Source organism: Carassius gibelio, chromosome A14 (genome assembly GCF_023724105.1).
Source record: "Carassius gibelio isolate Cgi1373 ecotype wild population from Czech Republic chromosome A14, carGib1.2-hapl.c, whole genome shotgun sequence".
NCBI lineage: Eukaryota > Metazoa > Chordata > Actinopteri > Cypriniformes > Cyprinidae > Carassius > Carassius gibelio.
The window spans coordinates 24,776,516-24,803,224 of record NC_068384.1 but is presented as its reverse complement, the minus strand read 5'-3'; the positions used below and the strand labels follow the sequence as shown (position 1 = coordinate 24,803,224).

General features: G+C 38.0%; 1 protein-coding gene across 2 annotated transcripts in view; it reads left to right on the top strand.

Annotated features, from left to right (window-relative positions):
* LOC128026947 (neuroligin-3) overlaps window positions 1-26,709 on the top strand; it is a 197,254-nt gene that overhangs the window by 88,938 nt on the left and 81,607 nt on the right. For both annotated transcript variants that reach the window (XM_052614249.1, XM_052614248.1), the window contains one exon: window positions 22,078-22,263. In XM_052614249.1, coding sequence (XP_052470209.1) covers window positions 22,078-22,263 — 186 coding nt within the window. The remainder of the gene's footprint in view (window positions 1-22,077; window positions 22,264-26,709) is intronic.

Below are 26,709 nucleotides of genomic sequence, written 5' to 3'. Positions count from 1 at the left end.
CGCAGACTCTTAAAACAATTTTTAGTTTTGTTTATACTGTAAATGCATATCAGGAGCTGATAGATCGAATTCTAGATAGAATCTTATTTATGTGAAATCCTTCAGTCATTTTATATGCCTAAGATCTGAATGTGTGTCCATTACCAGTCATGTGCTGGAGATTATTATTATTATTATTATTATTATTATTATTATTATTATTATTATTATTATTATTATTATTATTGTTGTTGTTGTTGTTGTTGTTATTCATGACTGGAAATGTTCATGCAAATCCAAAGATTTCAATAGCAACCTGGCAAATTAGCTCTGGAGCCACTAATTTCTCCACACTAACATATATCTGGGCAGGAGCTGCCTCATTAAGTTAAATAATTAATGAATCTGTCATTATTATGAAACTGCTCACAAGCAAGACTTATTGCACTCACAGTTTAATTAGGGTAGACACCTGCCACTCAAACGCTCCACTCCAGTTCTGCTCTGTGTCGGCTGGAGATACTCTGAGTCCAGGATAATGCTCCAAATGGGAATTCAGTTCATATCCCGGACTCCAACATTAGCCAAATTGTGAAACTTAATTAACGTTTTGAGCAAATTTCCACAGCCAGATGACCAGCACTAATTGCTCGGTGTTGCACCTGTGGTCCATAACTGCTCATGACTGGACAATGTTTGCAGCGGTCTGCAAATTTTGAAAAAACAGCAAGAAGAAGGCTATCCATCTCCATATCATCCGGCAAGCTGCAGCGGCCTGCGAATCAAGTGCAATGAGATGCATGCACAAACCAAACAACCACAAGGTCACACCACAATATCATCAGAGGCCTTGAGTGGCCCGATACCGAGCACTTTGAATAATGAGACCTATTTCGTCTTTCCTTCCGAGCTGCCACCTCATCTACACTCTTGACAGAATGAACCAAGCAATGCCAGAGGAGCCAACCTTCAGAACAGGAGAGCAGAGAAATAAACGAGATGGCATAGACATGCAGATGGAGATGGAGAGAAAAACATGAAAGTTCAAGGGAAGAAAAAGGACCTCTTTCAAATCATCCCACAAACCTACAGCAGACAATGGCTAGACAGGCCCACTTCAGAGGATGAGAAAAACATGGCAAATTGACAGGTGCTGTGAGATCTAGGAGAGTCATTTATATACAGTACAATTGTCTCGACACTTTAGATTTCAATGCAGCTAAATGATGGCTGAACATCTATAAAGAGAAAACTGAATTAAACTGGATTTTTACATTTTCAGAAGAAAATTGTACTCAACTGTACCTCTGTTAAATTTTATCTAATAATTCTACACTATTCTGTTCACAATTAGTTTGGTTCTTAATGGAGCTTAATCTGGCTGGGAATTGTCCGTTTACATATGAAGTTGCCACCTAACTGAAATAATAAACCACCAATCACAAGTCGCTTGATTTTGCGTGCCATTTGGAGTTGAGTAGTCAAACAAAGAACATGTTTACTTGATGTCATGAACAACCACTTTTTCCTTCAGGAAGCAAATAGTAGGCCTATGTTTATTATAGCGAGTTAACACTTTAGGTTGTATTCTAGAATAATTACTTTACTGATGTGATGAAATATGCATATTAAAAAAAAAAATGTTTCCTTCAGTTAGGGTTAGGGTTAGGTTCCTCTTTGCATATATAATAATTCTTTACATTTATATAGCGCTTTTCTAGACACTCAAAGTGCCTACATAGTCAAGGGGTATCTCCTCATCCACCACCAGTGTGCAGCATCCACCTGGATGATGCGACGGCAGCCATAGTGCGCCAGAACGCCCACCACACACCAGCTTACTGGTGGAGAAGAGACAGAGTGATGAAGCCAATCAGCGGATATGGGGATTGTTAGGAGGCCATGATGGTCAGAGGCCAGTGGGCGAATTTAGCCAGGATGCCGAGGTCACACCTCTACTCTTTACGAAAGACATCCTGGGATTTTTAATGACCACAGAGAGTCAGGACCTCGGTTTAACGTCTCATCCGAAGGACGGTGCTTGTTGACAGTATAGTGTCCCCATCACTACACTGGGGCACTAGGACCCACACAGACCACAGGGTGAGCACCCCCCGCTGGACTCACTCGCACCTCTTCCAGCAGCAACCTAGTTTTCTCAGGAGGTCTCCCATCCAGGTACTGACCAGGCTCAGCCCTGCTTAGCTTCAGTGGGAAACCGGTCTTGGGCTGCAGGGTGATATGGCTGCCGGAAAGGGTGATATGGCTGCATTGCTATAGATAGACAGACATACCAACAGACAGACTGACAGGCAGATATATAGATTTATAGATCGTCCTTTAGTAGAAGTAATCAATATCCCACCTATTGCAATGCTACTATCACAAAGAGCGTGGGACACGTTACATTCTTTAGTTTAATACTTTGGATTTGTGAAACCTTAACCCTAAATATAAGCAGTACTACCATCCGGGATGGGGTGATAAGGATGACTAGCCATCCTCTAATAGAAACAGGAATGCCTTCAGCAGGTGTTTTTATCCATCGGCTCAACAGGAAGTGTGGCGTGTCGTGCTGTGACACGGGTCTCTCCCAGACAATGGCTCATCTTTTTCTGCACTGTCAGCTCGCCCTTAAAGCACAGTTGTCAAACTTAATTGTATTACCTGCAAAGCCCGGAGCCCTTTTATTAATTTATTCCTGGAGGAGGGAGAACACAGGATGTGAGATGAGGTTCTGCGGCTGCAGAGTGTGTTTATACTCTCTGAAACATGGATACGGGGAAGTAGCATTAACTTGGAATGACAAGAGTAAACGCTTTGGTGTCCTCCAGTAGAGGAGCAAGTCATTTGATTCTTCCAGCCTCATTGCGTAGAATCTGAAGACAATCATCTATGGCACAGAAGCAGTTATCTGAGACATGACTTGTAGTGTTAAAGAGACAGCAGCAAGCTGTTGTACAAAACTTGAGCTTGCCTACCTAGGCAGCATTTTAAGACGTCATAGGAGAGCTCCCAACGTGGAGGAAGCTCATAAATTCTGCTGGCCTATATGAAACAACTTTAGTCAAATTTAAACGAAGCTTGCATGTAGAGATAAAGCAATCCCAGAATGCACCACAGTGAGCTTAAATATTTTGATCCAAAATGGTAGAAATCGAGGGATAGGTCAATTGTATAAACTGAATATGTACAAATAATGTATATGTTGTTGTCTCACACGTAGGAACATATAACACATAAAAAAATCTGCAAAGAACATACTTTAGAATGTTCAAAAAATGTTTTATATATTATTAAATCATTATTAATGTCATTTTGATCTCTTGACTATTGCATACAAATTTGCATTTAGCCTACTGTAAGACTGGAAGTGAATTTTCTTGATGCTGAAATACATTTATACATTTATTTTGTTATATGAGGGCTGAAACTAAATCAATGTTCTATTTCAAAAATATACTTTATTGAGCATTACTGTTTACAAAATATACTGTGTTTTGCATGTATTTAAAATGTATTTGGGTGACAAATATATATATATTAGGGCCGGGACTCGATTAAAAAAATGTATCTAATTAATTAGAGGCTTTGTAATTAATTAATCGAAAGTAATCGCATTTTAATCGCATATAAATATTTGACCTGAGAACAGTGAGAAGTTTTTTTTTTTTTCACATGGATTTATAGTATACCATTGAATAATGACTGAATACATAAGCTTAAGCAACAAAATACTGTTCATTTTTGTTCAACCAAGTCTAGCAGACCAGTGCAATTGCATATTTAGAAACAATTTAGAAATAGTACATTTCAGAAATTTAGAAAGCTTATAGGTGCTGGAACCTTCTGTAAAGTGTTTTTTTTTTAAGTAATACACAATACTGTCAATTACATTCAGAACATTGGAATCACTGACTATTAGAAAACATCTCTCTGTTGCTTCAGAGGCCATAGCATACTTCAGAGGCCATAACATACTAAGTCCAACTCTCAATAACCTTGGCCAAAACAATAAAGAATTCAACATAAACTGTTGCACCAACAAAATAATACATAGTTCAACATAAAGTGTAAAGTCCACGCTAGCTGCTATATGTTTTGCGTTGAGGTGATACTTGAGGCTCGATGTGCTGCGGTGATATGCGAACGCTAGTTGTTGCTCCAGTATAATCGGTCCGTCGAAACGCATCCAGTGAGAAACATTCCGCGGTGCAAAAATATGTTATTAAAAATGCGGGAATTTTCTTTCTGTAATTAATTAATCTTAGTTAACGCGTTATTTTTTGTGTAATTAATTAATCTCAATTAACGCGTTAAAGTCCCGGCCCTAATATATATATATATATATATATATATATATATATATATATATATATATATATATATAAACTAACATATATGCAACATTGGATTATAATAATTTTATTAATTTTCACACAAATTATGATTGCGGGCAGATCTATTTAACAGTATATATTCCTTGAAAAATATTATGTTATGACCTGAGAGCTCTTTTACCACAGTGCATAATTTGTAAACTAATATATTATGATGTTTGCATGATATAATTAACTAAATATGTTTGGCTTTTCTGATATGTAAACTTGCTCAGGTAAGAGTCCTGATAAAAGAGTTCAAAGACTACAATGGCGTGGATGCTTCAAGGTGCCCTTTTATCTCATGTTTGCTTTTGTTTACTCTGTGGGTTAGGTTTTGTCTAGTGGAACATTATTTTCAAACGCAATAGCGCTTAAACCATTTATAGTCTGACATTTGATTTGAGAACTGCTACGATAAATACAACTGATGTAATAAAATGTTGCCCAGATTCAAATTCACCTGTTTTGGATAAAACTGAATGTGCTTTTAGTGCCACTTAGTGATATTGCAAAACATGCAAGAAGCTACCTAATATCATTTTTAAATTATTTTGCCATAGGCATGTTTTTCTGAGTCTGGGTTGCAAGCAAAGGATAGATTGGAGGCTAAAACTTTTTCAAGAATCATAAAAACAGCTAGAAAGAAGCTAGTCTGAGCAGTTAGCATGTGAAGCTATCGGCCACTGTGCTGTTGGCTATCAGGTGGGCAATGCTCAGCTAGCCAATGGGCAGCAGAAAAACAAAGCCAGGGTGACATTTTATCTGATGGAGCGTCCTGTGGGGGAAAGCTGTGGCGCTGGACTGTCAGGCAGATTTCTGTGAGATGTGGAAGGGATGAAAACAAACAGGGGCCCTGGCACAAGCTCCCATCACCAGGCGCAGAGCGCAGATAGGGCTCTCACGGGATCGCAGGAGGCAGAGATGAAACACAAAGAGATCTAACCTTTTTTTATTCTTTCTATTTCTCTGGGAGAACAGAGTTATGTGGTGCTGAGAGATTAAAAGGGAATGCCAGAGTGAGATAGATTAAAACAAATCAAAGCCATGAATTGCTTGCAGTGAATGTCAGCTGAAATAGAAAATATTGCATTTGTGTAGTGATGAGGTGCGGTAACATTGGCAGCATTTGGTGTTGTGTGAGAGAACATTTTACTGTACTTGTCGGGAGAATATTTTACTTCAAACAATCCTCCATAAAATATATGCATACAGGTAAAAGACTATGCTTAACTTTGCAAATAATGTAACTGAATTAGTTTAAATTGAGTTTCTGAGTCTTTTGATGTATTTTCCTATCGGAAAAGACAACAGCTTTCTTTTATTCTGTAAAGTTCGAACATTCCATATTAGCTAACACTACTAAACTGTTGTTTAGTTTTGTTTGGAATACATTTAATGCACATGTAAATTAATATGTGAATTGGACTGCAAAGTTTAGGTTTGGTATAAATAGAACTTTGAGAATCTGAAATTGGATTATATTCATTCCAACTGATGAAAACTGTGAATGTAAACAAGTTTTTTGTGTTTTTTTGAAGCTTTGATTGTGTTTACAGTGTGCAATATAACATGTGTTCATGTTTTGCGTGTAAAAAAACACAGTATTTTTCACACAATTCACTTATACCGCTGTTTTCACTATCATAAACGGGCTGAAGACTTCCTTGTTCTATAAAGTCCCTCCTTCAGAAATGCGTAACAAGTTCTGATTGTGCCAGTGGTTCCTGTGTTGTGTTTCAACAGCAGCGGAGTGCGCGCTGCCCTCCTGGAAACGCGATTGGGCTGGTTTTGGAGTAGTTTTGAGAAGCAAGTGGGCAGGATTTGTTTTGAAAACCTGGCCATCCTGATCTGAACGCACGTGCTGGAGATGTACTTATAATCACTGAACACGTTTACTGACGAGATGGGCATGAAAATCGCATTCGATTTTTCTGCACAGTGCTACCATCTAATTAACAAAGCTAAATAGCGTTGTCCTTTGTGTAATCAGTTACAGAAACTGTTAAATGCACCAACCATAAATGGTCCATAAACAACGCCTTCTCCAGACAAAGAGGGAACTGCTCCATCTTTCAGGAATAATCTTTGTGCGAATCCGCCATTAAACTGATTGAGATTGAGGAAGCCCCCCTCAGGAAAATGTGCTGCACATAGTTTTACATGTGGATTATAATTTTCGGGAACCGAGTTAAACATAAATTGTAACCATTAACCTCCAAGTACAGTGTCCCTGGGAAGCCCAAAGAAAGGTGATTGGACTCCGAGATGAAAATAACAGCGTTTCAAACGACATGGCGACAAACACAGCTCTTCAAACTCAACTCTTCCTCTTTCTCCGTGCGAGCGCAACAAGACCACGCCCCTTGTTTGTGTATTCTTGTGGGCGGAGGTTAATCAAAAATAGTTTTAGTGATGTCATCACTGCAGGAACTAGAGGGATGTAATCCAAACTGGTCGTTCGATGTAGGCGAATTCTGTTAAATAAAATATCACGCTTGGCATTGAACCTTGAGCTTTAGAATTTTACAGATATTATTTATACTCTAACAACAACATTACACACTAACTAAAGTTTGAAACATGGGATCACGAAGAAGGGGACCTTTAACATTCATGGTCATTGAGGCTATGAGGCTTAACCTTAGACATCATGGTAGCTCAATCTTCAAATGTTTACTTTATCATCAAAAGACAATTTATTTCACTAGGGGGATTTCAATTACATGTTGAGTTTAATGTGATAATCGATTCATTTACATATTAATTCTTAATATGAAAGCTAAATAAAAAAAAAAGGGCCGGTGCTGACATAGTTGTCATGGGGATGAGTGCTCTACAAGTGGTTATGATATTGAACATATCCTTGAATTTAAACACTTGCAAATGGGTTGTTTTGAATGCTCCGTCTGAATGACAACGATTACAGGTCCAGAGTCCTCTCAGGAGTTTCCACAGGCATATTTTATAACATTCATTTCATTTCAGATATTTCATTCCTTCCAAGGTGAAGTTCACCCGTATGACATTTATACCTTATGTCAGATTAATAATAAATATATTAGGAATAGGTTCTTGGTCTTTTTAGCATTTGTATTTTTAGCTTCAATGCTTTTATGTTGGTTAAATTTTGACGATTCAATGTGGGTTTTAACTTGCCAGAACATCACTAAAAAAATTTAAGCCAAAAAAAACATACAAACTAGAGCTCACTAGATTTAAGTTAACTTCACTAACAGATTAGCAGCATGTCGCAGTATTTGTGCTGCCTTTCTCAAATGTGGTAGTAGGAAGTCTGATTCATTATAGTTAACCACTTTATTTGGACAGTTCTTGTAAATCAAGCCGCATAAAAAAAATGATTTGATTTGATTAATTTCTGTGGAAGTCCCTTTGAGGCATTCTTATGCAGCACAATATTTAGTTAAATGCTATTGTTCATCAATGTTGTTTAACTGTGTCACCCTAAATAAGATCCTCAATGTTTCTGTCCTAGATAAAAGCTATTGTGAATAAAGAAGTGAATTATATAGTCTGATCGATCTGAAAAGATATTGCTCGACTTAAATGGGTTCAGTGTCGCAAGCTGCATTGCTTATTATACACTGATCAGCCACAACGTTAAAACCACTAACAGATTAAATGAATAACTGTGATTATATCATTACAGTGGCACCTGTCAAGGGGTGGGATATATTAGGCAGCAAGTAAACAGTCAATTTCTGAATTTCATGTGTTGGAGGCAGGAAAAAATGGGCAATCGAAAAGATCTGAGTGACTTTGACATTAGTCAAATTATGTTGGCTAGACGACTGGGTCAGAGCATCTCCACAAATGGCAAGTCTTGTGGGCTGTTGCTGATATTCAGTGGTTAGTGCATATATAAGAAATGGTGCAAGGAAGGACAACCGGTGAACTGGCGTCAGGGTCATGGGTGCCCAAGGCTCATTGATGCACATGGGGAGTGAAGACAAGTCTGTCTGGTCTGATCACACAAAAGAGGTACTGAAAAACATAATAGAAAGGTATTGTAACATGCAGTGTATCGCAGTTTGCTGCATATGTGGCTTTAGCCACAGATCAGTCCAAGTGGCCATGATGAGACCTATTCACTGCAAGAAATGCCACAATTGGCCTGTGAGCATCAGAACTGGACCACAGAACAATGGAAGAATTACATTTTATTTCAGATCAGGTAGATGTCCTTTACCTGGGAAATTGATGGCAGCTATGAGAAGAAGGCAGACCAATGGCGGCATTGTTATACTCTAGGCCATGATCTTATGGGAAACCTTGGGTCCTGCATTCATGTGGATGTTACTTTGACACCGACCATCTTCCTAAAGACTGTTGCAAACCACATATAGCCCTTCATGGCAAAGGTTGATAGTGTCCTTGATGACAGTGGCCTGTTTCACCTGTAATGCACCTGCCACACTGCTAAAATTGTTTAGGAATGGTTTAAGGAACATGACAAAGAGTTCAAGGTGTTGCCTTGGCATCCAATTCCTTTAGATGTCACTCCCACTGAGCATCTGTGAGATGTGCTTGACCATCAAATCAGATCAATGGAGGCCCCACCTAGCAACATTTACAGCTTATGTTTTGTGTGCCAGATAACAAAGGGCACATCCATAGGTCTTGTGGGGTCCATGCCTGACACTTCGGCATTAGGGGACCCTACACAGTATCAGGCAGATGGTTATTATGTTGCAGCTAAGCAGTGTAAGACCAAATAGTTGTTCAAATGACCCACCAACATCCAAATATGTCATTGCACACCCCTAATATATACTATGAACAAAACTGTTGGAAACCCTGCCACATTAAAAACTGCAGTGTTCTTAGATTTTCAACATATGGTGCAATCAACTGTGTAATATCGCATACAGGCTTTTGTAGATAATAGACTTCAAAGGTTATATGCAGGGGGCAGCCAGCTTAAATGCCCAGCTCATTACTGTAGCATCACGATACACAGAGTTTCATCCCATATACAGGGCATTAGATGTGTTCCCATTATTTAGCTGGATTAAAAGCTTTGGATGTTCAAAGCCCAAGTTATGTGTTAAGCTGGAGCCCCAGGGACACTTATCAAATCCTTTACCCACTGCTTGCTTTGCACAACCACGGGCTCTTGACCTCTTAAAGGGGCTGGTTTAGAGAGAGGCCATTTCTCTGAGTAGAGAAGAGAGTTTACACATAAGATAGATCAGATCTAAAGGTATAGAGGTCAGTCTACTGAGACCTGTGTTTTAAACAGTGCTTGGTGTTTCCTCTTCTGCTGCTATCCTTGGCTCAGAGCGGCAATTTACATTAGAGATGCTGGAGCTTATCAACTCATGGTTAGTCCCTGAGGTATCAGTCCATCCCAGTTTGTTCATCCTACAAAGATCCGTATACAGTTCATCATTGTCCACCCATTTTGTTTCAGCACCATGGCTTCCGGGACTATTACACACATGCATTTTTCCTATAGACATTTCATAAAATTCTCCAAAAAAGAGATGTAAGCCCTGAACCCATGCAAGCAGCTCTGTGTCGAATCAATAACCAATCTTCTTATCAGAAAAAAGGCAATGATGTTTTGCCTTAAATGGAAAAATACACAACTATGGATTTATTACTGTTATTATTGAGCTGTTATATTAAATATATGTTCAGAATCTTGGTTTTGTCTTTGTGATCCCACTACAATAATTATTTTGGTTCAAATTTGGTTGGAACTGTATTTAACGTATTCATCCTTGTGTTAATGTAAAAAAAAAACAACAACAACAAAATAAAATATATCCACAAATTATACTAATCTGTAGTACATTGTTTTTTCTTACTTTTTCTTACTGTTAGTAAAAATGCTAGAGTCTTGGTATCATTGCTCAGATGGCAAACATCAGCAAATGATAATAGAGATAAAAATTAAAAAAATCAATTTCCCACAATTGAACTCAGGCAGCTACAGTCACTTGTCATATTAAAGAACATCAAAACAACCCATATTGTTTGAATTTCATGAAAAAAAAATACAGAATCTGAAAGCTAAGACTTTGTTCAATATTAAAATTAACAAAACACAAAGCTTGTGATTATTGAAAGCTAGGATGGCATCAAGTAATATTTGGTCAATTTTGTTGACGTATCAACAGAAAGCACCAGAGTCTAAAAGATTGGGGTTTAAGAATCAGTACTGGTGCATCGAAATGAAGACTGATTAAAATTGAGAAAACGCTAGTCAACTCAGCCCTAGCATTCACAACCTGAAATGCTTACATGTTGTAGTTCTCCACATTGTGTGCACAGTCAACACGCACCATCGGAGAAGTAATAATCAAAATACAGTGTTTTGGTCAATGATTTTGACTCTTCAAAACCATTTCAGTTAAAACTTTGGCTTCCAAAATTGTGGTGCCTCACTAGTAAACAGGGCTGCTTTTCTACATTGTGATTGATTTATTTCACCTGACAAACTCTGAGCTTATCGTAGGGCAGATATTTAGTATATTTAGTATAACTGCCTCGTGGAGATGGTTTTCAGAACCTGTTCTGGACTCTACTCTATTTTACTCTATTTAGGTTGAATTACTTCATAGAATCATGTGGAAATAAACAGTTCAAGAAGTGAGCATTGAGTGGTAAGAGGAAGAACTTAATTTTGCAATGACAGCAGCAATAGAGGACTACAAATTACTGGGCCATTAATGTGGAGTTACTGTTTCCTGAGCAATGAATGCGTAGCAGTGCAGCCTGTTAAGAAAAACTACTGACACTTCAGCTTGATAAAGGTGAGTTTGCTCCACGGCCAGAGAAGAGGAATGTTGCGTGTTTGTTACGTGTATGTGTGTGCATTTCTAACATGCTTGAGAGGATGGAGCAGGTGTTAGTGCTTGGGAACTAATTGAAATAAGAGGCAATGTGCAAGTCTCGTCAGGGTGACATCAATGTACTCACACCACATCCATCTTCTAGAGCAGGCCCGGGCTTGCACGCCTCGCCATGATTAATATCTATACCTCCCAACCGCATACCGTCACTCCCAGTGCATTCAAACACAAGCACACTGGGAGGCAGCAGGCAGCTTCCGCTGTAATCTTCTGTAGAGCTGGACAGCTGTGGTGTGGGCTCCTTTTCCATGCCTACACCACTGATGGTGGAAAGGGAGCTGGCAAGGAAGAGTGGCAGTGTAGTGCTCCTTTATTGCCCATCCAGTAGGAGAATATGCTGGCTCTGCTGGTAACCAAACACTCGATAGCTCCCTAATGAGTTGGATGATGTTTTTTCACCTTTGACTCCAGACAAAGTGTTAGCAAAACACAAGACACAGGATGAGGAAAACTGCAAGCCATGTCCACAGCAACCACCTGGCTTGAGTTCCAACCACATCTGTGCTGATAATAAGTTGAAAATCTAATGTTGAAAATGGTTACCAACTACACACCCTCATTTTTTTCCAAACTCTTTTTCCATACAGAAGCATATAAAGACGAGAAAGCTATCAAAAAGGGCAAAAAAGTGACTTGTGCTTTTGAGCTGACAGACACAAACAATGTAAGAGCTGTAGCGAAGTGTAAAATTTAGTGAGTAGCAACTGAAGTTTTGGTATGTTCCTCATGTGAAGACTTGGAATATTAACTCTCATCCTGCCAGTATAAAAAATAAAAATGCAGTCCACTGCCAGCATTTTTTTAACATTTTCAGAAAATGTTTGTAGCCACCAGAATATTTTGTTCTGAGAATATCTTAATATATAGTGCACACTTATTCTTTTCTGAAGCATAAGGTCTATAGATAAAAACAACAACTTTGTGAAAAGAATAGTTTAACAGAAGTCATACACAGTAGTACAACATGACAAATGTCATACAGGTTTGGAACAACATTGTGGTGAGTAAACGCTCACATCATTTTCATTTTCAAGTGAACTATTCCTTTGAGAACAAGCTGGAACCGTGTGATGACAGAGAAAAAAAAGATGGTATTATCAAAGCAGGCTGTCAGACTGAAAGGAGCGGTGCAACCGTGTTTGTAGTTTTGCGTTTTGCTTTTTTTTCAAACTTCTGAGCTAAAGATCCCCCCACCCCCCAAAGCCTCTCATTATCAGGAGATGAAATCGCAGCTCCCACCTGCAATCGGGGGCGAGCAGCACTTTGAAGATGCTCTGAAATGTGACCGTGTATGCCTGCTCCCTTAGTCTGATTTGCTTTGATAACCCCCCCGTCTGATGTGAGTTCTGTACTCTTGTAGCTCTCATGCTGCAGCTTACACTCAGTGTAAAAGCCTTTTGCTGTCTTTGAGATGCAGAGCGAGTCGCCCCCACCCTGACACACACACTTCAATTCAGTGCCATTCAATGCTGGGATGTGATTGATTGGGAAGTGCTCCATGAGAGCAGGGCCCTTCCATGCACACCACTCTTTTGTCATTCACCGGGTTCCTGCCTGCCCAGAGAGACAGAATGTCATGTAATCAGATTAAGAGAAGTGCTGTCACAGGACAGGATGGCTAACAGCTGGCCCATAAGCACCCTGATTTACTTTATGCTGCTTCCTGCATACTCCTAAAGGCACAGGGCTTTCGTGGAAGCAATCTGTTTTATCAGTCCCAAATTTCCCAGGTCGTTTATCCTCGCCTATCAACAATATGGGTTTTGGTTTGTAGCGTTCCACCACGGCACATAAATATGAAAGGTTTTTGTGTCTTTGAGGTGAATGTGTTTAATACCTTATTGTCCATTGCAATCTTATCAAATGCTCATTTCGGCTGGATTGAAAATCAGAATTCTAAGAATGTATTTCCTGTGCAGTTGCACACACACACACTTCTTGTTTCATCTAATAGTAAAGAGTTTGGATTGACATTCTTTTCGTCAAGAGCTCTTTCCATTATTAAGAGCTCAAAGATGGAGGGTGGTCTTGTCAGAGCTCATCTAAATCTAGGTATGACATTCCTTTAAAGCTGTCTTATCATATATCTGCAGTCATTTATTCCACACCAGTCACTCAATCACTAGCCTCGCATTGATAAATGATGGAATTATGTGATTTACAGGTCACTGATGAAGTGTTCATTTTATTTTTCTGGATGTAGTCATTAACTCAAAAAATATTTCACAATGCAGTGCATAGAGGCAGTGACTGGAATATGCCTCTTCTGTGATGAATATTTTAATAAGTCTAAAATGCCAAATGGCTATATATAACTCACAGATATATTAATAAGCAGATGCAGTGTTCAACTTCTGAACGTATATATCACTGCTACAGCCATCTTGAAAGTTGCCCAGAAGGTCAATTAATTTTAATTCAGCAGGTAGTGTTTGGTTGAGCTGAATTGGCAGACCTAATGAACACTGCACTGTAATTACTGTATATTCTGTAGTGGATATCGCACTGCCATTATTAATATAAGGTAATCTATTATGTCAGTTGAAACAAGCTTTATTTGTTTGGGTGCAGTATGTAATATTGATAATTAGTGGTTGAAATGGGTACTGCAGTCCAAATTCAAAATATTGCTTCTCAAGCCCCCTCCTCCTTGACATCTGTGGTCAGATTGAGGAGACTCAACGGGAATGAGCGCAACTGACACTGGAAGGTGACAAGCCTTACACTGTAAGTTGAAGAGTTGATTTATCCATGTTTCAATATTCCTTTAGTCATAGAGCTCTTTAGGTCGGGTAGAATCTACAGTCCCTGACCCAGTTTGTTTGCTCCATGGCTGCATTACACTGTTTTCCACTCTATGGCAACCCCTGGGTGTGGAAATACTATTGGTTAAACTGGCAGTGGGCGGAAGCGCTGTGACCAATAGAAAAGCAACCACACATGGAACACACATTTTCAAAGTTGAATAACTAGCTTTAGTGTTGTTTTTCAGAGAAACAAGTATGTGAATGTGTAATAGTGTTTTTATGCTTGGGTACAGTCAAAATATTACATACAGCAGCTTTAATATATACTGAAAAAGATTGTTTTGCAAATAAATACTTGATATTAATTGATATGGATATTTTTTTTATTACTTTTCATTTATGTTTTCTATCTAGCTTGGGTTTATGATCACTAGATTTAAATTGTGTTGTTCCAATATCATCTGCAATGTGCAGAATTGTCTGATGTATATGTGACCCTGAACCACAAAACCATTATTAAGTCGCTGGGTATATTTTTAACAATAGCCAAAAAATCATAACTATATTGAGTAAAGATCTTGTTCCATGGAGATATTTAGTAATTTTTCTACTGTAAATATATCAAAACTTAATTTTTGTTTAGTAATATGCATTGCTAGAACTTCATTTAAACAACTTTAAAGGCGATTTTCTTAGTATTCAGATTTTTTTACACCCTCAGATTCCAGATTTTCACATTGTTGTATCTCGGCAAAATATCCTAATAAGCAATAAATCAATGGAAAGCTTATTTATACAGCTTTCAGATGATGTATAAATCTCACTTATGACTGGTTTTGCGGCCCAGGGTCACATTATGGCTAATCAATTCTTGTAAAACCCTGCTACTGCACATTTACAGATATAAAAAATAAATATTAATAAATAAAGTGTGGTGGAACCATCATGCAGGAAGAATTTTTGTTGTCATTTGAGCTAAGAAAGAAGAAAGATCAATAAAAAAAAATGGGTGATATATTTTTGTAACATGGCAAGTTTATTTCAGATTATCTATATAAATGGTACAGTATTTTCTAAAAATGAATATATGGTTAATATAGTGTTATTATGTTTCATTATTTTACACAACTTGACATTATCATTAAAAGTCATAAAACTGCACATTACAAAATATTTAATCAACAAGAATAACCCCATGAATTGACATGTGGAGTTGAAACACCACCAACGATTCATGAATACACGTTTTATCAAATGATAATGATTATATTAAATTCTTCAGTATTAATGTAAACCATCTCAGTCATTCAGAGAAAAACAAGCCTCACCCCATATTTCCTTGGATGCCATTCATTGCATCTTTTTCACTTAGAAACCTCTAGTTGTGGCCTCTCCTTTTCTGCCCCTCTATCAGAAAGCGAGCAGAAATGAGATGTGAATGGGCCTCATTGTTCAGAGAGCCTTAAAAACAGCTCTCTTGTTCTAGCCTTCCCCTAACTACTCAGACACATCATTGAATCGGCCAGCGAGTGTCTTTGAAGAGAGGACTGTACAGTGATACAAATGGCAATCCCGCTCTTTCAGGGATGCACTCTGAGCCCCTGCCTAGCCCTTTTTCTTTTCAAATCCCATATTTTCTGGAACTCAGTGGCCTGACACAGACCAGAATGAAGGGGAGGTTGAGGTCTGGGAAGAAGGAATTGCTTCCCTGGAGTGAGGGGTGGGGGAATCAAGAATCCTTATGGGAAGAAAGAACACATTGCTTCTTTATCTTTTTATTTTTTTGAGGGTGGCCTTCCCTTTCCCTTGTCATCCTCACCCTAGAGTCCCTCTATTCAGCCCCGGGGAGAGAATGGAGGGGGTTATGAGACTGTCAAGGCTGTTATTGTGTAGCTTGGGTTGGGCTGGCGGGATTGGGAGACTGGCAGAGAGTTCAGACACACAGACAGCCTTGTTAGCTGGCATCCACACTGAAGGAAAGAGAGGAAGACAGACTGGCTGATGTCAAACGCTACTACTCCATTGCATCATCCTCTTCCTTCCTTCTTTAGTGTCTTCCTCTATTACTAACAAAGCATCTATCCTAAGCTCAGTAACAAGTATCATGTATTTTCCTTGCTTTGGCTTCAGCTTCAGATTGATAGTTTAACAAAAATAAAAATACCGTAATTTACTCACTGTTAAGACTTTTCATTGATATTCAATACAAAAATTAAGATAATTTTTATATTCTCTTTCTTTGAAAGTAAATGCAATCAACATGTCAAATTCCAACAAGTAAAATGTTGTAAAAGAAATCCATTTCAATTGAGCGGTTTAATCCAAGTTTTCTTTGGAGATACAATTGCTTTGTATGATGAATAGATTTGATTTAAGCTTTATAAACATATAATACGGTACATCTAAACATTATTCTTGAACTGTGGCATACCAAGTCAAACAGGAGACAGTTTTCCCAAATCTTATTATTTATGAATGTAGTGATGTATTGCAAAAGAAAAAAAATAATTCAGTATGCATAATTGACACCATTATATATATATATATATATATATATATATATATATATATATATATATATATATATATATATATATATCATGTCTCTTTGTTGAGTATTCACTGAGTTACAGTTAATTTTAATGACACGTTTCTTTCTAAATGAAGATCACCACGGAAGGCTGCAGCCAGAACACCTTGTTGGTTATCATTATATATAAATGCACAAAGTTTTGGTATTATCATGTCTATTGCTAGACACTTTACAGATTTGATTGATGCATTGCTCTTGTCTGTTTGATCAAAACTGAAAGTGTAATTTAAGTTCTTTTCTGGGTTATAAGGAGAAGATGCCTCAACATGTATATACACGTGGATCGACTCCAGAGGGTTAAAAAGAGGAAAACGACAAATGTAGCCAAATTCCTTGACATGTCTGTATGCATTGACCCTAGCCTCAGTCCATTCCTTGTGAAGTTCACTCAAATTCTTGAATTTTTTTTTGCTTGACAATCCTCATAAGGCTTCGATTCTCTCGGTTGGTTGTGCATCTTTTTCTTCCACGGTTTTTCCTTCCACTCAACTTTCTGTTAACATACTTGGATACAGCACTCTGTGTACAGACAGCTTCTTTGGAATGAATGTTTGTGGCTTACCCTCCTTGTGAAGGGTGTCAATGATTGTCTTCTGGGCAACTGTCAGATCAGCAGTCTTCTCTGTGATTGTGTAGCCTAGTGAACCAAACTGAGGGACCATTTTGAAGGCTCAGGAAACCTTTGCAGGTGTTTAGAGTTGATAAGCTGATTGGCATGTTACCATATGTTGAGATAGTGAATTGGTGGGTTTTTGTTAAATGTGTGCCAAAATCATCACAATTAAAATAACCAAAGACTTAGACTACTTCAGTCTGTGCGCACTGAATTTATTTAATACATGAGTTTCACGATTTGAGTTGAATTACTGAAATAAATGAACTTCCAGGACATTCTAATTAATTGAGATGCACTTGTAAATTTTCTTCATTTGTTTTTATCTTCTTAGATTCCCTTGGACATGCCGGGTACAATGATACCATACATGCCATTGTTTGCTCTATGGCCTGTCCACCATTTTCATTTATCACATAAATTACTAGCAAATTGCTTCTAGGTCGTTCATTGTGATCGATTTCTTTGTTATTGGGAAAACGTCGAAATTTAGATTCTTCACTCCAAAGGAACACAGTCAAATGTTCATTTGGATATAAATGGGTATAACTCTTAAATGGATTGAGATGTTTTTACCGAAGTCTAAGGACCCACAAAAAAGGTAGCAGAACTGGGCCACTTGTTGGTGCTGTAGAACATCAAATCATAAAATTGGTTCTAACTACAGAATTATTGGTTCGATTGGCCTTAAAATTAACATACAGTGCCTTTGTCTTAGTTGCCATCGTCCATGTTGATAGTTCTGTATCTTGAGAAACATGGCCACTATTCTGATGGCAATATGTCTTAGAGGATCTTAGGATCAGTGTCCTATAAATTTCATCACCAGAATAATGTTCTAAGTCTATTTTTTGCAGATAGTGTCTTGAACCCAATAGATGCTATTTGCAGCTATATTTATTATTTTATTTATTTAGTTTTATTTATGTTTATCATTTTTAACTAAGAAACAAGACAGACATACATTTGTGTGCCATTCTACTATACAATAGATTACTAAGAATAAAATAAGCATGTGATGTTTTAGGCTCTCTGATGAGCTGTCCAGGTGTAGGTAGATGAACGGAGGGCGAAGGATAGTTTGAATGTTACCTTTACCTACTTGCATTCTTTCTTATTATGTAGACAACAGTAAAAATATAAATATGCAAAGTAGCACATATCTTTAGCAAAATGCTCCTCATTATAGTTATTTTTTCTAGCTGACTGTAACACTGTAACGTTCATAGTATGGGAAGAAGGAGACAGGGACCGGCAAACATTTAAATACAACTTTAATAACAAAATAAACACAAAACAGCACGACAGCCCCTCGCATACGACTCTTACGCACAAACATAAACAAAACAAAAAGTAAAGTCCAGGCCTGGTCACTCCTCCTTTTATCCTTCCGGAGCTCCTCCGTGGGACTTGAGACAGATAAGTGGAGCATTCTCATTAACTCCACTGGCCTCGCTCCGTTCCCATGGCTCAAAGCCCCGCCCCTCTCGTCACACCGACTAATGAGCTTATGGACACCGAATGGTTATTCTGAGGTAAATAATTGTTACATGGCAATTTTTACAAGCTTTATAATTAGTTTTTCGCAGTTCAAAACACTGAATGAGCAATTACATGACACATTTCAGTAAGTACTGTACTGTAGGCCATTTTATAATGTACCTTTTGATGTTCATTCATGTTTATTTCGTACTACAGTAGTAAAGAGAATAGTCTAATTTAGATGTGCGACTGAGTCAAAAAGTGTTTTACTTTGGGGGAATGTGAAGTGTAGGACTGGCCTGAGACTGGCCAGAGCTTTCACACTCTTTCAGCCTGCTTTGTGAATGACACCTATTGTTAAAAGCAGATAATAAAGTTGAAAATTCTTAAAGGAGAGTCTGTGTTTCATCACCTTTAGTGATGTTAAGTACTACTGATATTGAAAGTCACTTTATGAGCTTTTTTCTGCATAAAATTGCCTGTGAACAGCATATTCCATTTGCCAAGGGGATAATAATATTATGCATTGTCATCAAATTAACAAGTACCATCGTCTCTAGAGGCCATATATGATGCTGAAAATGTACAGATATCGGATTACAAATGTATTGCTCTCTCTCTGTGTGTGTGTGTGTGTGTGTGTGTGTGTGTGTGTGTGTGTTTTCTTTAAAGTGTAAAATCTTGTACAATTTTGTGAGGGTCCTATACAACATAAACATAGTGAAGTGATGCAACAGCCAATAACAGGTTGAAGGAAAAGCAAATATAATGGCTCAGTTAAACCTAAATATTGACCAGTGCTTTTTGTAAAAAAGCCCTGCGTAACACCTTGAGGCATAAAAAACATCTTTAAAACAATCTTAATTGCTTTCCAAAGAAACATTACCAATCACCACATTACCAATTAAAATACATCCACAAACCAAGGAGAGTATATTTTTAAATGTAGTCTGTGGGTTGGCTTGCTTCATCTTATGTAATAGTGCTGGATTTTGTTTCCAAATCATCATGAACAACCCAAATTTAAATAGAACCCTTTTCAGCCATTCCTACTTGTTTTAAGTAAAAAAATTTGTGTTTTTATGTAAAATGTATAGTTAAAATAAAACAAATTAATAATAGTAATAATAAAACAAGCATAAAAAGGATTATAAATAATTAAATAAAAGGATGAAATTGTAAAAGTGTTCCTGTAGCTAAAGCGCAATGTTGGGGTTTCAATTCCCTGGGAACACATGATAGGTAAAAATTGATAGCCTGAATGCACTTTGGATAAAAGCTGTCGCTTTGGATAAAAGCGTCTGCTAAATGCATAAATCTAATTAATTTAATTTAATTTAATTTAAACCCATATTCATAATTATTGTATAAGATATGTTGAAGACATAATGGTAATTATGAAAAAAAGACAATACAAATGATTTTACGTGTATTATAACGCCATTATTTGTGAAATTCTATAACTGATTCGTTTAATTAACATTTTCAAATTGCTGCTCTTTTACACCTGTAGTTGTATGCCTATGTGAGGTTTTCCAGTGAATAATTGTATGTTTGGTTGTGCTCATTAACGAGCATTTGAGAAGCAAAATGCTGCGGTGTGTTTTGCATGAATGTAAGTGAATTAACTCATTTGATTCAGCGTGTGGCTGTACGTCAGTATAAAGTGACATAATGAAGTGCAGAATGTCTGCCAATGCCCTTGAGATATTCAGGAAAGCCTCTCTCCTTAAACCTATTTCTTTTATATTTGCACGCTCCTCAGTACGGGAAGCAGCGTTTCAAAAAACATGCTTTATTTGATATGCTAAGACATTACATGCAGTTCAGTTTATTTGTTCCTGATGAAAGAACAATAAAACAATGGATTTGTGGAGCAAGATGGTGAATCTTCCTTTCTGTCTTTGCAGGAAGAGCACTCCCTTTACATTACAGTTATTTGCTGATATAAAGAGGTGTTTAATCACTGTCCATTCAACATCCTTACAAGCTAACGTTAAGCTAAAATAAGGCAGTTCCCTTCTTGGAGGAAATTAATCAACCGCTTCATAAGATGCACCAACTGCTGACTTGCATGCATTGTGGGATATCACAGGCAGTGATAAAAGCCTTCAAAAGCCAACCAGATGAGGGCAATGCAAGTACTTTCTAGCTTTCAGACACTGCTGGCAAATTGAAATCGCATGCAATTGGTCTGTTGATATAGTTGAAATAACCCATCGTTCATGGTTCCTTAATTTGTAGAGAAAAATTATCTTCAATTGTAATGTGCTATTGCTTTATTTGATCGCCATGTTGATCATGTGCCACAATCAATATAGCACATTATACAAAATAATGCTTAATTTTCACATGGTGTAGCACTATAGCAGCACATTTGGTGCCTGCTTCAACTGAACTGCAGGTGGTTATTGAATAAGATGCAGGGGTTTGCACTGAAATGCTGCATGTTAAAGTCGCACAGCTGTTTAGTGAATCCCTTCTTATCTCTCTCGCCCACTCTCTCCTTCTCTATTTCAGTTTCTCGTTTTCTCTCACATACGCACGAACACACAGTGGCACACATGTTAACACCAGCCCCGCAATTTGAGGCCTCGCCTCTAGAGATGTCAGGTTGTCAGAGCTAACCATCCAGTGTCAGAGTGAAGACAGGAAGCAATCCAGATAAAACATTTAACCTCCATGTATCAGAAAATTCATTTCCCTGTTAGCAGCGCTAATAATGGCTCTTCTGGGAGACAACATGTAGATTAACATTTTTTCAGTCATGTTTTTCTATTCCCTGCTAAAAAATCTGGTTAGGAATTCTGATGAATAACTATACACAATAATGTGTTTGAGCACAAATAACAGTCAACACACTGTCAATACAGCATTCAGCTTTTATTATTTTATAATGGTGCATGATTTCCTTGAGATGTCCTTCAGAAACAGAATGCTGTCATTTCTATTATTCTTCATGTTATATTTCTTTATGATTCATGTTTGTTAAAATTTATTAAAAAAAAAAAAAAAACAGAAGAAGAAGAAGAAAATTTATTTGAGTGCCTGTGTTGTTTGCAGTTGCCAAAGTATTTGGAGTATTTTAGTGCATTGCTTTGCACTTGCAGAAGTCCGTAGAGATCACTCCTCTATGATATTCCAGTTTCAAGTTATGCCCTGAGTCCCTCATTCAAATTGAGTCCATAGGATTTTTTCCACATCTACCAGGCAAAAAGTCAGATTGCTGGAAAAATGAACAGTACACCTCTCCTCAGCGAGCTGCACAATATGAGGCATCATTTAAGTCCATTGCAAAAACAGTGTGAAGCCAATTCTGAAGTTTAAATGCATGAGTTTGTTTGTCAAGAGCCTTAAGGTGATACAGGTTGTCTTAATGCCATGTGCCCTCACTCTGTTACAGGGTTTCTCAGCACAGGAGACCAAGCTGCTAAGGGAAATTATGGGCTTTTGGATCAAATCCAGGCTCTCCGTTGGATAAGCGAGAATATTGGCTATTTCGGCGGTGATTCCAATCGCATCACTGTTTTTGGATCAGGAATTGGTGCCTCTTGTGTGAGCCTTCTGACCCTGTCCCATCATTCTGAAGGTAAGAGAACATTTAATTCCACAGAAGAATAAGAAAAGTCCTTGTCAAATGATATTCCCTTTAATACTTAACTTTGCACAATGATCTTTGCGTCATAATGTAAAGGATCAGGAAAAAGTAATATTGCGAGTTAAATACTTAAGCTCTTCCCATGGATAACTGTCAATTAGCAGGAAAAATCATGTTGATTTATCACGTAGTTTGTAAAAATGAATGAAAAAATCTGTTAGCAGTGATAAATTATTAATAATCCATTGCCATATGTAGTCATTGCCAGTATATAGTTAGATTATTAAAAATACTTTTGTTTTCGTTTGAGATTTTGCATGAAACACCAAAGTACTTTTAATTGATGCCAGCGATGATGGACGTTCTGCAAGCAGTGAATTGCAAACAAAATGTTTGAATTAGCATGCATAGTTATGTATTTATGCAGCGATAAAGAGACAGCAGTTTTTCACAGGAATTACCAAGGTTACATTTATCATCTTAGCAGTTGTACCATATCATTGTAGCAGACTCTAGATGTAAATTTAAAAACACATTCCCAAGAGGCTTTTATTAGATGTGAGACATAATTATATACATTTCAATTGACTTTGTGGGTTTCCATGTCACACAATTGACTGTTGAACTTGAATATGTTGAATTAACATTTAAAACTCCTTTGAGATAAATATGTATATAAAATAAAAGCAACACATACATTATAAAGATATGCATTCTTTGAGCTTGGAGCTTTATAAAATTCTAGATATATTTGAGGCTGTGACATTGTACATGTTGAGATTCAAGCAGGTGATATTGTATGAGACTGCGGCTGTGGGAGGCTATTCTAAAGGAAGCCACTGTAAATCTTTCACTCTCTTTTTTTATATGGATTGAAAGCTGTGTCTGGCTTTCTCTTTTAAGCGATCATTGAATTTTCAGATAAGGTCTTAGGTTGTTTCTTCACTTCGCTTCCTGCTATGAATAATTAAGTTTGTTTGCATTCTCCAGATTGCATCAATGCTTTATTAATTGCTTTGATTTTCTTTGGATTTGGATAGATTTATTTTACCATGAATGCATTTTCTATTCAAATATTCCATATTTCTAAGCTTCATGTAGCATGTTATTATACGGTCAACCGCCTCATTCCTTACTCGGTAAATTGGATATTACTGATGCTGATGTGTCCCCTGAATGGAATTATTTTCCCTACTTGGTTTGATGAGATAAAAAAGCAGTACTGGGGTAGCTGGGTTTTACTGACAGCCTCTATAAACTATCAAGATCCTTGAAAATTGAAACAGGAATCCTGTTATTGCAAAAAGGGGTACTCGCCACAAGTACCACCAATATCAATCAGCTAGCTCTGCAATACTTGTCAAAGCTGTGATTTTAGCCATCACAGCAAAGGAAAGGAAAAGGCTTACCAAATAGTAATGGCAAGGCTTAGAGGAATGCAGCAGTAGAGAATCCAATTAATCTTTTATAAAAACTAGATGCCATCACAACTTGCAGATTGATAAATATAGTTGCTACACAGTGCTTATATTAGCACAAATACTACAGTTTAAACTAAGGCATGATATTTGGGACACAACTGAAGAAACGTGTTGAACAAAGTGCTTGTGTACCATTACTGAGAAAGATGTCCAGACGGTTAAAAGATGATGTTTGAAGGGTTTTTGAACTTGTTTTTAGTTGATAAGCTGGTAAGCAAATGTAAGTAACAATGTGTAAATCTGATTGTACCTAATTTTAAGAAACATTTTAGCAACATTCTCACAGATCATCCAAAGGATAAAAATAATACTTTCTCTGCAAGGTAGGTGTGCTGTCTGAAAATTGATTGTTCTGCTAATTGGCAGAAGACACAATTGCCTTTTGAGTTAAGGAAAGAAACGGATTTCATGCATTTTCCAGCTGATGGCAAATCTGAAACTAAAAATCCCACTGTAGGTGAATCCCACCCACAGTGCAAGAGCCATTCACATTTCCCCTGACCCTGCTCCCTGAGAAAACACAATTACCTGAATCCCATCATCTGAAATACCAAAGGCCCAGATCAAAAAAACACTTCAGCTCTGTCCTGCAGTGTAGTGTGTGAGATTGAGTGTGATGCTTGTTTGGCAAGTGTGTGTTTGTGGCGGTGTTAATGAGGCCACCGTGACCTGTATCCTCCTTGCAGTCTGGCTCATCATCTTATGGGCCCTGCTGCTCTCACATGGATCTCGCCCTGTCTGGGCGTGTGGCAGGCCAGGACAGAGGGCTTCATCTATCAGCCCACTCCACTGCGGGAATTAGCCTGCCCACCAGGCCCCTGCTGTGGGATCGATTGCAGATGCATCCCACTGTCCACCTCCGTCATCAAGATTAAGGGCAATCATCTGTCTCGTTTCTTTGATGGAAATGGGGACCTTATGTAAAGGGAGAGAAAATAAGTGGTTTGGATTTTGATAATGTTTCGTTTTTTTTATATATTTAATTTTGGTGATATAAGGCTTGGATGTAATCACTTGATATTCCATCCATCTGTAAGCATTCCAATAATGCAATTTGCACAAGTGGAACATTGGATTCTAGATCAGGGTCTCCAAACTTGGTCCTGGAGCGCCGGTGCCCTGCAGAGTTTAGTTCCAACCCTAATTAAACACACCTGAACCAGCTAATTAAAGTCTTACTAGGCACACTAGAAACATCCAGGCGGGTGTGAAAAGCCAAGTTGGAGCTAAACTTTGAAGGAGACTGGCCCTCCAGGACCGAGTTTGGAGACCCCTGTTCTAGATTAACATCCTTTATTGGTCCTGGAACAGCACTCCCTATCAAATGTCATCGCCCCTTGATCCTCTTGTAGGTTTAGGTCAGGTTGACCAATCTTGCTCCTGGACGGCTACCTGATTTTAATGTTTTTGTTAAAGCCAACCAATCATCTATACCTTCTAATTTTAGAGTTAGAGCCAGGTCTTGCAAAGCCTGGTTTTAGGTGTAGGCCTGTGGCAGGGATGTTCAAACCTGCTCAAAAAGGGGTAGATTTCACACACCAAACCCAACTAATTAGGATCCTCAGAACTGATAGGTGTGTTGAAGCAGAATAGATCTAAACTCTATGAAAAGTTGATTTCCCAGGAGGAGGAGGATTGGACATGCCTGGTTTGGAGTTTTTGCTAAAGCCTGAAAACTATAATCAACCAGACTCTAGCTTCTGATTTTAGAGTTAAGGGTCAGGTCCCGCAATAACATTCCAATCAAACAGTTATGACAGTCCATCCGATTTCAGGGTTGGGGGTGCGAGAGGGAAGTCCAATCATATACTCCTATAGGGTCAGATTTCAGCTTCAACCCCAATTGAACAAAGCCTGTGGGAGCCAATTGAAGCTAAATTTTGTAGAACTCGTTGTAGAAAGTTCGATCTCCAAGAGCAGGGCTGGACACAGGAGCACCATAACAAGGGAAAAGTTTAGGAAGATTCCAACCCGTGATCTCTGAAACCTTTTGAGTTTTAGTTTGAATGTGATGGATACCAAGAGGGGCCCAATATGCTGATCAGGGGGCCCAGAAACCATAGTGATGCCCATGGCTGAACAACGCTGGTTTAAAGTTATTTTTAGGGCCTTGCACTACACCAGTCTGTGCCTTTTAAATAATAGGTCAATCAAGGTAAGGTTAGAGCCTTGACTAGGGTTAGGCTAATAAATGTTATTGCAAGACCAATAAAGTGTGTCCTACTTTATCTTAGCAAATCCCATTGTTCACAGAAGAATTCAGATGTCCAGTGAAGATTCCAGATGCTCTTTTTTGAGCTCTCATCCATGCTCCTTCAAATGCATTTCAGCATTTTTTTAACATCAGTGCACAGGGAGGTAGAGCAAACAAGAGGCAGGGAGAATGATGGCGAGCATGAGAAGTTCTAAATCAAGGACATTAGCCAATATTGTGTGTTATCTATTTGGCACAAGGCTGGCTCTAATTGAACATGCAGATTTGCCTTTTTCTTTTTCTCCTAATAGTAATTATGATGTCCAATGAGAGATGGCTTCACGGGCTGCTACTGGAATATTAAACAACCGGAGCTTGCTATGTGTGTGTGTGTGTGTGTGTATGTGTGTGTGTGTGTATTGGAAGGATGCTGTAGACCTACCAGCAGTGTTACTGAAGGTCATCAGGAGACCTTTATTTCTATTCCTGTAACTAATCAGCCTAAAAGCTCTGCTTGTGAGGACATGCTCCCCTTTTAATGGAACGTCTCATACATTAAAGGGGACCCGTGAGGGGCTACGTTGGAGGATTCCTTCTAACCATGTCAGCTCTCATTTTTTATGAAGACTTTTGGGTTATTGAGGACCATAAATATGCACACTTAAATGGTGTTAGTTTTTATTAGCGAGATGGTATTCATGGTGGTAGCTTTATGATGCATGACTTTCAAGCGTTAACACTTTGAGCTACAAAACTGTGCAT